General features: G+C 49.0%; 2 protein-coding genes across 2 annotated transcripts; both read left to right on the top strand.

The window, feature by feature from the left end:
* Positions 1–1,909: 1,909 nt before the first annotated feature.
* NTA1_3 (Carbon-nitrogen hydrolase) lies at positions 1,910–5,552 on the top strand (the record flags this gene model as incomplete). Its single annotated transcript, XM_058506848.1, has 6 exons — positions 1,910–3,250; positions 3,312–3,414; positions 3,499–3,825; positions 3,903–3,915; positions 3,972–4,062; positions 4,128–5,552. The coding sequence occupies exons 1-6, from the start codon at positions 3,218–3,220 to the stop codon at positions 5,550–5,552; spliced, it is 1,992 nt and encodes a 663-aa protein (XP_058357578.1). The 5' UTR covers positions 1,910–3,217.
* A 1,956-nt stretch (positions 5,553–7,508) lies between these two features.
* On the top strand, positions 7,509–9,399 carry NTA1_2 (Carbon-nitrogen hydrolase; the record flags this gene model as incomplete). The annotated part of the gene is made up of 5 exons (XM_058506847.1): positions 7,509–7,529; positions 7,586–7,700; positions 7,909–8,262; positions 8,309–8,321; positions 8,373–9,399. The coding sequence occupies 5 exons, from the start codon at positions 7,509–7,511 to the stop codon at positions 9,397–9,399; spliced, it is 1,530 nt and encodes a 509-aa protein (XP_058357577.1).
* Positions 9,400–12,689: the final 3,290 nt, after the last annotated feature.

Below are 12,689 nucleotides of genomic sequence, written 5' to 3'. Positions count from 1 at the left end.
CTTGTATTTTTAATGCAAAGTACCACGGCAGAAAATACTTACTGCGAGCTTCTCTCTGAAAGAGCGCTGTTGACATCGACAATGCGTCACGCCACCTGCCATGACATCCTGTCGGAACTTTTACGAGTAAATCGCGACCAGAAAACAATGATATGAGGGATGTGATGTATTGGCAAATTTAACACATATCCCGATGAAATACCAAGCAGGTTCTCATAGCATGGCTGTAGGGTTCGTCGCCTTGACTGCTCTCTGAAATAACAAGGGTCGTTCCTATCATAGGAAGCGAAACTACGCTCTAGTACGATATTTGAGATCGCAAAATACAACTGTTAGGAAGACCGAACAGTAGAGTACCGGTATATAATACAAGATGACCTTCTTCCAAGATAAGCGAGACCGACTTGGTGAGATGGCTAACCAGTAGGTAAGTCGCAGATCTGGAGACGGAGGCATTTGATACGTGACTTCGCAAGGGCTTGATGTGTATCTTGATGTGCGTCTTGACTTTGGCTCTTCACTGTCATCGACTAGATTTGCTTACCAACGTCCAAGTCGATTTCAACGATGGTCTTACGCCATTGCGAAGCGGTTCAGTGGGCTGGATGAAACACCAACACTTCCATTTCCACGAGCGTACAATTCATGAATTGTCTCCTCTTGATTTAATCGGTGTTCCCGAAACATCAAATGGGACGATCAATCATAAAGCCCCAACAAAATGACTGCAACAAGATAATCGGCATGACAGGTGTTCAAAGATCTCCGAGGATAACAACCCAACCAGTTTGACTAGCCGCCAGGAGCTAGCTTTGTGAAACGGATACGCTCTGCATGGAAGCCATTGGGGGTGTAAGTGTGCTGCGAATAACGTAATTTACTGTTCGGTGGTATGGAGTAGATGGCGGTTAAACGCTCCGCGAATTGAGTGTCGGCATGACATGGCAGCCGTGGTGTGCAGCGGCGCTCCCTCCACCGAACCGACAACAGGGACGTCGGAATCGGGAGTTTCAATCTGTGATCGGAGTGTGCTGGTTGCTGCTTCATGGCCACCCATTTGGCCTCGTGGGCGCCAAAAATGGAACAGAGATTTGATTTGGGATGTCTTCGCCCCAGATAGCAGACATGTTTTCCAAATAGGATCTTATCAGTCCCTTCATGGCTGACGCTGTCTCAACCGTGATAGCATTAGCAGATACCTCTCTTGCTCTACTTTTGATACTTCAAGGACCACTCTCAAGTTGACTGGGTGGATCGACGGCACTGGCAGTCAGGACACTGGCTCTATCATTGCAGTAGCCCATTACATAGCATGAATATTTTGCTCGCGATTAATGACCGCCGGATAAGATCAATGACAAGTTGGCTGACGGCACAGCGCAGTAGCTCGACGATAATGTGTGGGAGACACTTCGATGTGGCAGCCCATCATCCACTGGTGCAAGAACGCCTCATATCTCTGACGCAAGGTCAGCCAAATCAGAGCTACCAAGATCCCAAACCAGTTGAAAGTTAGCGCCAGACGACAATTGGCGCCAGATCACAACCTACGGGACCAATAGGACCTCATCAATAGCATGCTCGCGTGCGCGATATCGCGGCTATTGAGAGGACTTGTTGTGAACCGTGGTGTCGGGAAGCACAACGTTGTAAACTTATTTTCCAAACAATTGGACCATGTTCCCAGAGCCTAGACGTATCTCGTCAGGATGGCAAGGAAAAGCGCGGCTAGCGTCTCTTGAGATCGCCCATTGAGAGTCCGTAAAATGCTGACATGGGTTGGTCTACGTGATAGCCTGAGATGAACCAAAGTGAGAATGATCAGTGAGGTCGGCAAATGACCTAAACTGACTCCAAAGGGAACTTGTAGAAGGCGGGACAGGTCTGATCAGAAAATGACCGCACCTACAAGCATACCATCCCCCACACCAACACTCAACGATTTTGGTAGAGACTCCTATTATGATCTGATCACCACCCGTTCCCAATGACACTTTGCAGGATTCAGCCGCCAAACTCTTATTCTAGAGTACCAACATGTGTGGGGAGCAGAGTTGTGCCATGGTACAGGTGGTGATGCGGTTATGGAAGCGCTGGAAGCTTTGAGGATGTGGAGAGGTGGCTGGATGGAAGACAACAGCCCAATCAGATGAGAGCTTTTTGAGAGCACCATCTTTGGGGAATCTTCATTCTAACCCTATCTAATATTAGCTCGGATCTCCGAAGCTAAGCTTTGTGCTTTGGACTACTAAATTATGACGCTGGCGTTCGATCCAAAAAGCTTGTTGATACATGGCAAACGAAGAAAGCAAGACCATTAACGGGCTTTGGCCTTCATCCTTATTCGATTTCTTGAGTAGAAAAGCAACAGAACAAAGCTCCCCGCCGAACTTTCGGCCTGTTCCGAGTACGCTAATAATAGCTTGATCTTGCGAACGGCACAGCCAGATTGGTGAGGATTCCCACTTCCCAGGAAAAGCAAGACGCGATCAGCGCGGAGAAAGAGGCATAACTCCTCTTCTTGGTTGGGGACAATAGAAGCTTTCTACAGGCTGCACACTCATCACAGTTCCATGGTCATGGCAGCGCGTGTGGGAGGCACAGTCGCTGACTTTCTTGCCACACCGCCTCGAGCGCTGCTGAGCTGAGGCTTCGAGTGTGCCCATGGTGCTCTGCGCAGCGTATGCCAGATCTGTTCGATTCAACGACGTTTCGACGCCGAGGGTCTTCCTCTTTGGCCAGAAAATGCGGAACTTGACGTCTGAAACGCCAACCGCCGAGGCTCAAGCCAGCAACAGCACAAGATTCGAGGAAGCAATTTTGCTCACAGCAGGAGGCTGGGTTGCTGGGCATGGCCGGGCTTCGCTTGTGGAAATTGGTCTAGTTAACTGCAGGTAAGCGCTGTCGGGTCGCTTCTCGCCCCTTCGTCCAATCATTAACTCAGCTGGCCCTGTCAACATCCATCTCCGCACTCGATAGAGTTAGAGTTCCAACACCTGCATCTGCTGCTGCCAACGCCATGGTCGCGTTCATACGGCCATGCAGCAAGCCACCACCATGTCAACTCTCTCTCAGGAGGCCCTGCGTGCGCTCTTATGTTCCGTCTGACTCCAGCATTTCACGATCTGCTTTCCTTTCATTATTACTCCCATAATTTTCGAGCCTCTTCCTCAGTTCTTTCGGCGTGGCATGCATTCCATAGTAAAGCGTTGCGAAAATGAGGATTGCTTGTTTGCAGTTTGCCCCTCAGGTACGTCCTACTTTGGAAGTATGTAGTTGTGCGACCTGCATGGTTTTCTGACAGCTCACAGGTTGGTGACATTGACAATAACCTCAATCGTGCCGACTCGGTTCTCAGCCGCGCGGGCCCTCAAGACTTAGATTTGCTCGTCCTTCCGGAGCTGGCCTTCACTGGTACGGTATCCCTAGACTTTTGATCCTACAATCTCAGCCTTCGCGTCCCTGTTTGCTTGCAGTAAACTGATAGTTGCATGGCAGGATATAATTTCCGCTCATTACACCATATCAGTCCTTACCTTGAGCCCACAACATCGGGCATTACATCCTTATGGGCGAGGACAACAGCCCTCAAATACAATTGTATCGTTACAGTAGGCTATCCGGAGAAGGTGGATTTGAGTCCGAAATGGCCGGCTTCGCCAGAGTATTATAACTCTGCTATCACAGTTAATGCGGACGGTGAAACTGTGGCGAATTACCGCAAATCGTTTCTCTTTTATACTGACGAGACTTGGGCACTCGAAGGAACCGATGGGTTCTTCGATGGTTCGATCGAAGGCCTGGGAAAAGTGTCAATGGGAATCTGTAAGTTGCCTGCCGAAGATGCCATATGATTATATGAGCTGGCCAACAAATTAGTCCCACTAACCATGAAATTGTAGGCATGGATCTCAAGTAAGTCTTGGACTTTCCTCTATCTGGCCTCGCCTTGCCTCGCCTAACAACGTCAGTCCGTACAAATTCGAAGCAGCTTGGAATGCTTGGGAGTTCGCCCACCATGTGCTGCATCGCGAGTCCAATCTCATAATATTATCCATGGCAGTATGGCTACTACATTTCTCAAGTTTTAGGACCCCTCCATACAGCGCTAATCCGATCCTTGGTAGTGGATGACTCGTGAGAATGGCAGATCATTCAGTCGAACTCCGAAAGATCCTGACATGGATACCCTCTCGTACTGGTTAGCGCGACTTGAACCGATCATTAGAAACGAAGGCGAGGAAGAGATAATTGCAATCTTTGCAAATCGGACAGGCACCGAAGACAATGCCGTGTATGCGGGCACCAGTGCAATTCTCGGGATTCAGGCTGGCGAGGTCAAGGTGTATGGAATACTTGGTAGGGGAGAGAGAGAATTGCTCGTCATCGACACATCCGAGAGACCGAAAATGCAACTTGTTTCTGAGCCGAGGATATCAACTCCATTGGCAAAAGCGGCCACGTTGTCTCAGGACAAAACCAGTGCCAGCTTTTCCAGAGCAGCCGTCAATCCAACTCTCGATGAAGTTGCAGACTCAGAGAGACTGTCCACCTCATCGGACTCCGCTGCCGGTGACCAGAGCTTGACTGGCATTTTGTCGATTTCCACGGGACGCACATCACTCGACCCTCCTCCCTTGGATCCTTGCTCGTTCTCTCCAGTCTCTCCGGTAGACAAGCAGGCGTACTTCCCGAACAAGTCTGGGACGGACTTGCCAGTTGTAGAGCAGAAGCGGATGAAGGAGAGGTTGCCCACCCCTATCCCCGCCGAACCAGATACAAGGCCATCGGTTCGAAGGTATCCTACGCCCGTATCAGTTCCCTCGGTCCATTCAAGACCCGCCTCCCCAAAGTCAAGAAACTGTAGCAGATCACGAGGAGCAGTCTCTACGTTGCAAGATTCACCTCCCCTCATTGGAACCATGTCTCTGCTGGGCAATATCCTCAGTGACGAGGAGAGACTCAAAGATTCTCCTATATTGAGGAGTATCAGCATGCTTGGACAGGGAATCGATTTGGACTTGACGGATGATGATCTCGACCCCAATGAGATCATATACATCGAAGCCCCGGACTCTCCTCCGTTCGAGATTTTGGTCGACACCATCCTCAACAACAACCCACGGATCAGCCGTGCAGACTTCATGGCAAATCACATCAACAACCAGCCAATGCATTTACCATCAGATCCAGCTGTCGCCAAAATCCACCCAGATTGCAAAACCACCGAGACGGTTTTGGTGGACAGTGCAAGAAGCAGAACGCGCGACGACTCAGATAAGAATAATACACCAGAGCTGTCACCTGCGTCTGCTGCTGATTCTTCGCCATCTGCCAACAGTCACTGCGACTGCGATCACTCACCTCCAACCCAACCGGCTTCCGCTGATCCTCCACAACGGCGGAACCGTGCAGAAACAGGAAGAGATGACAAGGATCAATGGCTCTTCAATCCCATTAATCTGTCGCAACTCGAGTCATCCTTTACCAGAAATCCGCTGGGGCCCCGAAGTCTTCACATCACACCTCGTCCGCTCAGTACCATGTGGTAGTTTTGAGTTGTTGCTTGTGACGTCTGTATGATTGGTGCCACGTCCATACTTTTCATTTTGAAAAACCTTTCATTTGTGGTGCAGCAAGGCGTTTGGAGCTTCATTTTCTTTTCAGTTCTTGATGACTTATATGTGCGTGAGATGATACCAGTGCGCTGCTAAAGACAAAGAAGACCGAGCAATCAGCGGTAGGCACAAAATGGAGTAATGAGGAGCATATATGTACAATACCCTCATACATTTCGAGGATTTTACCAAATTCAGAATTTACGTCTTTGCCGACAGGCTAGAGCAGCCAATGTGTTTGATCATTGTGGGGGATTTCCGAGATCATAGTTCTGATGGAGGAGCGTTCTGTCTGGATTCGGTCAGGAATCGGAGACTTCAGCTAATTTGGTGGATCATCTTCAAGATGCAATGCCAACGTATTTTTTCAGCAAAAGCATGAGAAGACAGGTAAAACTTGAGTTGGTGCAAAACAAGATGGATCCTTGAAGTGAAGAAGCAGGTGTGGCCAATAATACATGGCAGAGCGCCTCGGTCTTTTCGATGTCAGAATCAAGATCTGACAGGATGCTCTCTATAGAACTGAACGGCTAGCGTTCTTATTTGAGATATGTGAAACAAGTCCTGCGCCGATTCCAAGAAAGAGCAATGACGAGTTGGCTTGCAGTTCCAGGTTGTTGGACCAAAGCTGTACGAGACACGCAACACAGAGCATGATAATAGTAGTACAGATAGCGCAAAGTGCAAATCATGGATTTTTGCCGAACGGCGTCAAAGTCTGCTCAAACGACCAATCTGCGACCACGGGCTCGCGCTGCAAAGAAGGCCTCGAGGCTCAATGTGTTCAAAGAATAAATGTTTCGTGGATTTCTGGGTGACGGTAGCAATCTCCTCTGTTGAGCAGTCGAGTACAGCATCTATGTCTGCTCGATGATGGCTGCTTATTCGGTAAGGGACTCGGACTTTTCGATAAACCCGTAGAGTCGACGAGTCCACCATGCAGTCCCAAGAAATGACTAGTAGCAGTTTTACTGAGGCTGGTGATTTGTCTTTCGTGTTGCTAAGAGCTCTGACAGTCTTGGGGATTCATGGCTCTCCAGCTCGGTTGATGGATTTTCTGAAGTCCATTCGCTGTCAGCATGATGCTGCTGCAATACTAAGTGCGATATCACGCAATCTAGTGCCGGGTTGGGAAAGTGAGCTGCACTTGTACCTTTTTATTATATTAACCTCCGTCCATTGGGACAATATCGATCATGTGCTTCTCCGGGCCACTTCCAGCCCTGCGGGTTCGTTCCTTGGGCATCCGACCTCTGAACCCACTTTCACCGCCTCTCTTGAACGTCGGATGTGACAAGAGGGCAAGATGTGGGCGGTCCCTATTCGTGAACATCTAGGGCTGAAACGTGGTGTTGACCCAGCCAGGGTCGACTCGGGAATGTAGATTGGTGGGGAAGCTGGAAAGCCTGGAGTGTTTCTAAGTCAGTGCGAAGCGAGCAAATCATAGCGCCATTCCTCCCTGTAAGCGCCCACGGGATCGAGCGCACAGCGCGCTTTCTCGTCCTACACCCCTTGCCAGCCCGGCTCGTTCCTTCCTCAGGGATTCCAGCACTCCAGGACTCCAGCACAAAAGCTCGTCCTACGACACCAATCATCCGCACTACCTACCTCGCCCTCGAACTGCTGTATTGTGCCGCTCTGAGATAGAGAGTACCTGTGGTATCTGCCATCCTTCAGGCCACCAGTCAGGAAACCTTCGGCCAGTAGGCCCTGCCTGTTCGTCGAACACTAGCCAGTTCGAAATTCTTGTCACATCCCCAGCCTCATCTCCTTTCTTCCTGTTCCGTATTGTCCTTCACAATTGTCACACCTCGATTACTCGTCCCTTCAACGTCATTTCCCCCACCCGCTGTATGTCTCGTCACTGTTTTTGATCAGAAGTTCCGAACGATGAGGATTGCGTGTCTGCAGGTATACCCACCGCTATTTCGTGCCCACTTTCCTTATGTAGCTGACGTCGCAAATAGTTCGCGCCGCAGGTTGGCGACGTCAACAACAATCTTAATCGCGCAGATGCAGTCCTGAATAGAGCGAATCCACAGAACATAGATCTACTGGTCCTTCCGGAATTAGCGTTCAGTGGTGAGTCTGGGAACGGAAGGACATACATAACAATACTATTGGATGTGCTCTGCGACAGTTCGGATACACGATTTATCTTCCCCTCCTCTCGATACCGCATGCAAGCTGCTGCACCATTGTTGCGTGATGAACAGGGCAGATCAGAAGTCTTGAATCTGCCAGATCATACAGTACTGCCTCGGTGATATACAATATTAATCAGGCACAGGATATAACTTCAAATCCCTACAACACATCAGTCCCTATCTCGAACCGACTACTGCGGGTATCACTTCCCTGTGGGCCAGGACAACTGCTTTAAAGTACGACTGCATAGTTACCGCCGGGTATCCTGAAAAAGTTGATATTACACCAAAGTGGCCTGCTTCTCCTGAATACTACAATTCAGCGATAACAGTGAGCGCAGAAGGGGAGACAATTGCGAACTATAGAAAGTCTTTTCTCTATTACACAGATGAAACATGGGCGCTGGAAGGGCCAGATGGATTTTATGATGGAGAAATAGACGGTTTGGGGAATGTTGCGATGGGGATCTGTAAGTGGCCAACCAAGTCGTTTGAGCGTGAGTACTTTAGATGCTGGGAAACGTCAGCTAATTTCGTCCTTAGGCATGGATCTGAAGTAAGCTTGTTGATTCTTGTTGGTAGGGGAGGACTGCTGACTTGTTGATAGTCCATACAAGTTCGAAGCGCCATGGAGCGCTTGGGAGTTCGCGTATCATGTTCTCCATAAAGAGGCGAACTTGGTCATCATTTCTATGGCATGGTTGACTCGTGAAGATGCTAGATCTTTCAGCCGAACACCAAAGGAACCGGACATGGAGACGCTGTCATATTGGCTCGCAAGAATGGAGCCTTTGATTCGAGCGGAGGGTGACGATGAGATTATTGTGGTGTTCGCGAATCGATGTGGAACTGAGGATGACGCCGTATATGCTGGGACAAGCGCTGTCCTAGGCATTCAAAGCGGCGAGGTCAAGGTCTATGGTATTCTGGGACGCGGGGAACGGGAACTGTTAGTTGTTGACACCAATCGGCCTCCACAAGCAAAACTCATCTCTGAACCCAAATCTGCTAGCTCAAAACGTCAATCGATCGGTTCCAATCACTCAGCAGGCCAGACTTTATCTTCGAAGGCAGCTAAGCCTATCAAGACAACCAAATCTGTCAATTCGCCAAACCTGAGTGTCTCGATCGGTACGCCTAGCGCAAGATCGCTTTCCTCAAGTCCTCCTACTCCAGACGCGATGGAAATTACTGTGGATGACACAATAGCTCCGTTGTCACCTGTCGATGCGAGAGCACCGAACATGTTCTTCTCAAGGCCAGGAGACATCGATCCTGATCCGCGGCGAGCGAGTCGAGGAAGCCTCAAGTCGAGCACAGATGAGGTGAAGCAGGCAGATGCCGCCAAGCCAGATTCACCTACTTTATATCGCCCTCCGTCGCCAAGATCACGAAACTCGAGCCAGGATCGTAAGTCAAACTACAGTGATGCCTCCCCGACGTCTCCTGAGCTTGTACAAGAAAGCGGGCCAGGATCCAAGACTTTGGGAGTGGAGAGCCCTCTTGTTGTTGCCAAATCTCCTCCGCACTCTGCCTCTGCGATACCAGACAAGTATGAAGGGAATCTCACTAGCAAAGGAGCTGGTCGGGAGAGTCCTGTCGGCTCGCCTCGGCCCAAAAGTGTGACCTGGTGAAGTAGCGTAGCATACCTTAGAGGCGAAATGAGGCCAGAACCCAGTGACAATACAGCGCTTCACCAAGTGAATAGTTGCACGGCTGTCTAGCGCTTGTTAACTATTTAAGGGGTTGTCAATAGAGAGTCTACCGAGAGTCTACCGACTATCAAGCGCGGGGGTGCGGTTACTGTTAACTTAGCGCTGTATTGTCCCTTGGTCTCGGCCGCATCTTTCCTTTAAGGTAGGTACTGCGCGCATGCGAAGGCTCTGCGCTTTGATCATTCTATTAATGCCCTCCAAGAATTTAGCGGTGTTATGACTCAGCCTGGAGTTTGGGAATCATGGGGATACTGGAGCATTGTTTCCGATCGATGAATCATGACTGGACGAAGCAAATGGCATAGGCCTGTGGGCTCTTCTGCTGGAGTACGAGACACATGCTCGTGTATTGATATGTATATATGATGAGTATTCCGAGTTAGGATATTTTCCTCTCAAGTCGCACGCTCTTTGAACTTGATTGAAGTGATACATACTTGTTGAACGGGCTTGGCCGGTGCAGGTAACAAACCCGGTAGGGTGGCTCGAATACGGAGGAAAATCTTACTGTACCAGCTATGGCTTTTGACTTGGCCCTCCAAGAATTCTTTTTACTCGTCTTCCAAAATATGGCTTGCACTGTACTGATTCCAAAGACGGCCATGTACCTTTTTCGCGATGAGGCTCGCGTGTTTGAAATATGAGCGGGCCGAGCCTGTTGTTTGGGCTTGTGCACAACTCGGAGCCCTGTGCAACTGATTTAGCGAGTGAGGCCCCTGAGAATAAGCGAGATAATACTTCTTGGCAGCGTTCCAACATGATTGAGGGTGTAGTAAATTGTCGATGTGACGGTTCTGGGCTGAAGTGTGGTCGGGTATCTTCGGTAGCTGTTGAGACCTTTTGTCTTTCAATTTGAAGTGCGTGGTGTGGAGTCTGGTCGCGTTGGTCGCGTTTTGATGTGGAGTTCATATGATGAAGCGAGGTGCTGTGAAGTAGGTAGAAGATAGGAAGAACTCCCTGGTTCTGCAGATTGTAGACGCACAATTGGCAGAGCGTCAAATTACGAATTGGTGAGTGGCAGCAGCTCGGTCGTCAAGATAGTTAGGCATAGAGGAGAGGAACATACCAAGGTTGATTCACTACCGAGGAATAGATTTTGAGATAGGGGTGAAGAGAACGCCAGAAGGTGGAAGAGACAGACGCCAATAGTAAAGCATACCCATAGAACACTTCCTTGAAGTGACAAACGATGACACGGTCGGTGCATCTGAAAGTCATTTCGACAATGTCCCTTAGTTTGCGAACGTTGATGTTGATTTGTCAGTGTCTGTTGTCGCCTCCCGCTCAATACCGCCCAGTGCTTGGATTTAGGGACAGGTTGCTGCTCAGATCTATATTTGCTCTGGGACTAAGGCAAATACGTCTCTGAGTAGGTGTGTTCTACATTTAGACTTGAATGTAAATACGGGAAGCTTGTTGTCTTGACAGATTGATGGGCCGTCGGAGTGTCAAGGTGGATCTACCACGGCCGCACTGTCCCAGACCACGAAATGTATCTGGTTCCTCTTTATTCACCATATTTATCGTCAGCGCGTATTTAATCTTTCAGAGTGTGGACGGGGATATCGAAATAGTGTAGGCAAGAGAAACAGGAGCAGGATTACCTTGGTAAAGAAAACATCCAGTCTCAAGATCAAGAAGCGCTTGTGCAGAGGATGTCGCTTCAAGTAACTATCTATCTCTAAATAGGTCATTTTGCAACTATTCATGACCTGTGATGCAAGTCTGTCGACCCATTATTTGCTCGTGTTGACGGATTTGGTTTTGCTAATTCCTTGAGAGACATCCGGCGGCTGTAAATATTGATTTCGTGCGCTTAAATCATTGTGGTGTCTCCAATCATTCTTTGAGGTAGATGAGACACAATCTATGATGTTCGAAGATCTGTTGGTGAGGTAGCTCTGAGTGTGGTCAGACGAAAAATTCATTGGACAATCAACAGGTTTTGTGATAGCCCCCAATGTGATGACAGTATGCCCATGTGATGAGTAGAGAGCCGATTAACACTTGATTAATGATGTGAGCTGGAAATTTTGGCAAAATAGGAGCGAGAATGAAGAAGTTGGAAGTTCTGACGAGACAAGTGTCGACTTCACACTTGCAGCGCTACGAAACTCGGCTCAAGGAGGGGTAACAACATGCGAGGAAATATTGATTCTCGGAGGAGACTGCTTATCTGCATACAGATGGGGAGTACCCCTCATCCAGATACACGGAAGGAATGTGCAAGCTCGCGAAAGCTGTCCAGATGGAGAAGCTGCTGAAGGGATTCCACGCGGTAGTCATGTATCTCGGAGGATCCTGTGGATATCAGAGCTCCCCGCTCAAATTCACCACTGGTAATGCATACACAAGCGCTCCCCAAATATTGGTTGTATGCAGCAGATCTTAAGCATGAACACCGATGGCCAACTTGATAAGAGTTGCAGGAAGCTGACATGTATGACACTTGGCCACTGGACCAGGAGGCGCGTCTTTAGCGAGAGTTGCGCAGCGGGCCGTCGCGGAAGGCTGCAAGTCATCGAATAGGTGGGTAAGAGCGCGTTAGTGGCTGAAAGGTGCTGTAGGTATGGCCTCTTATGCGGCTTATCTGCCAGTGTGGAAGAACTTCAAGAAATTCCCAGGCGCTATCTTGCCCCGCTCCAGAAGCTACTCTGCATGAAATCATTCTATGTAAACCATCGCATTGGATAACCTCGAGAAGGCAACTTCCTCGACTCTGTGCCTTCGATCTGCTTGATATCTTCCGTCAACATTCCTGGAAGAATCATCGAAGCGCTGTGAAAGGCCTTCAGCTGCAGGAATATATTGGACGGAAAGTCGGACGACTTTCTCACTGATAGGACTTGGATATGTGTGTGCTCGTCTGCGTCAGACATGTGAGGATGGTGGTGATCAAGACCCTTTGAAAAATAAATGAAGCTCCAAACTCCGGGCCACTCATATGAGTCCTCTGCGGATAGCAAAATTGGGGTCTGCGCGGTTAGAGATGTTGGTACTCGAGTCTTATCGTCGAAGAAGCGCGAAGTGACCACGGTCTCCCGTAAATCTAGTGCTGGATGAGACTGAAGTTGTGAACCGTCCACTGAACTTCGAAAGCAGATGAAGATGTTGATTGTATCAATCATACTACACTCGAGCACCTCGTTGACAATGAGATATACCCCCAAAGCCAAAAGTTGAAAAACTGTAAGCCGTTGAATAATGTC

This window comes from Cadophora gregata (genome assembly GCF_030347475.1).
Source record: "Cadophora gregata isolate MNR1 chromosome Unknown scaffold_7, whole genome shotgun sequence".
In the NCBI taxonomy this organism is placed as follows: domain Eukaryota; kingdom Fungi; phylum Ascomycota; class Leotiomycetes; order Helotiales; family Ploettnerulaceae; genus Cadophora; species Cadophora gregata.
This window is presented reverse-complemented; position numbering and strand designations above follow the sequence as displayed.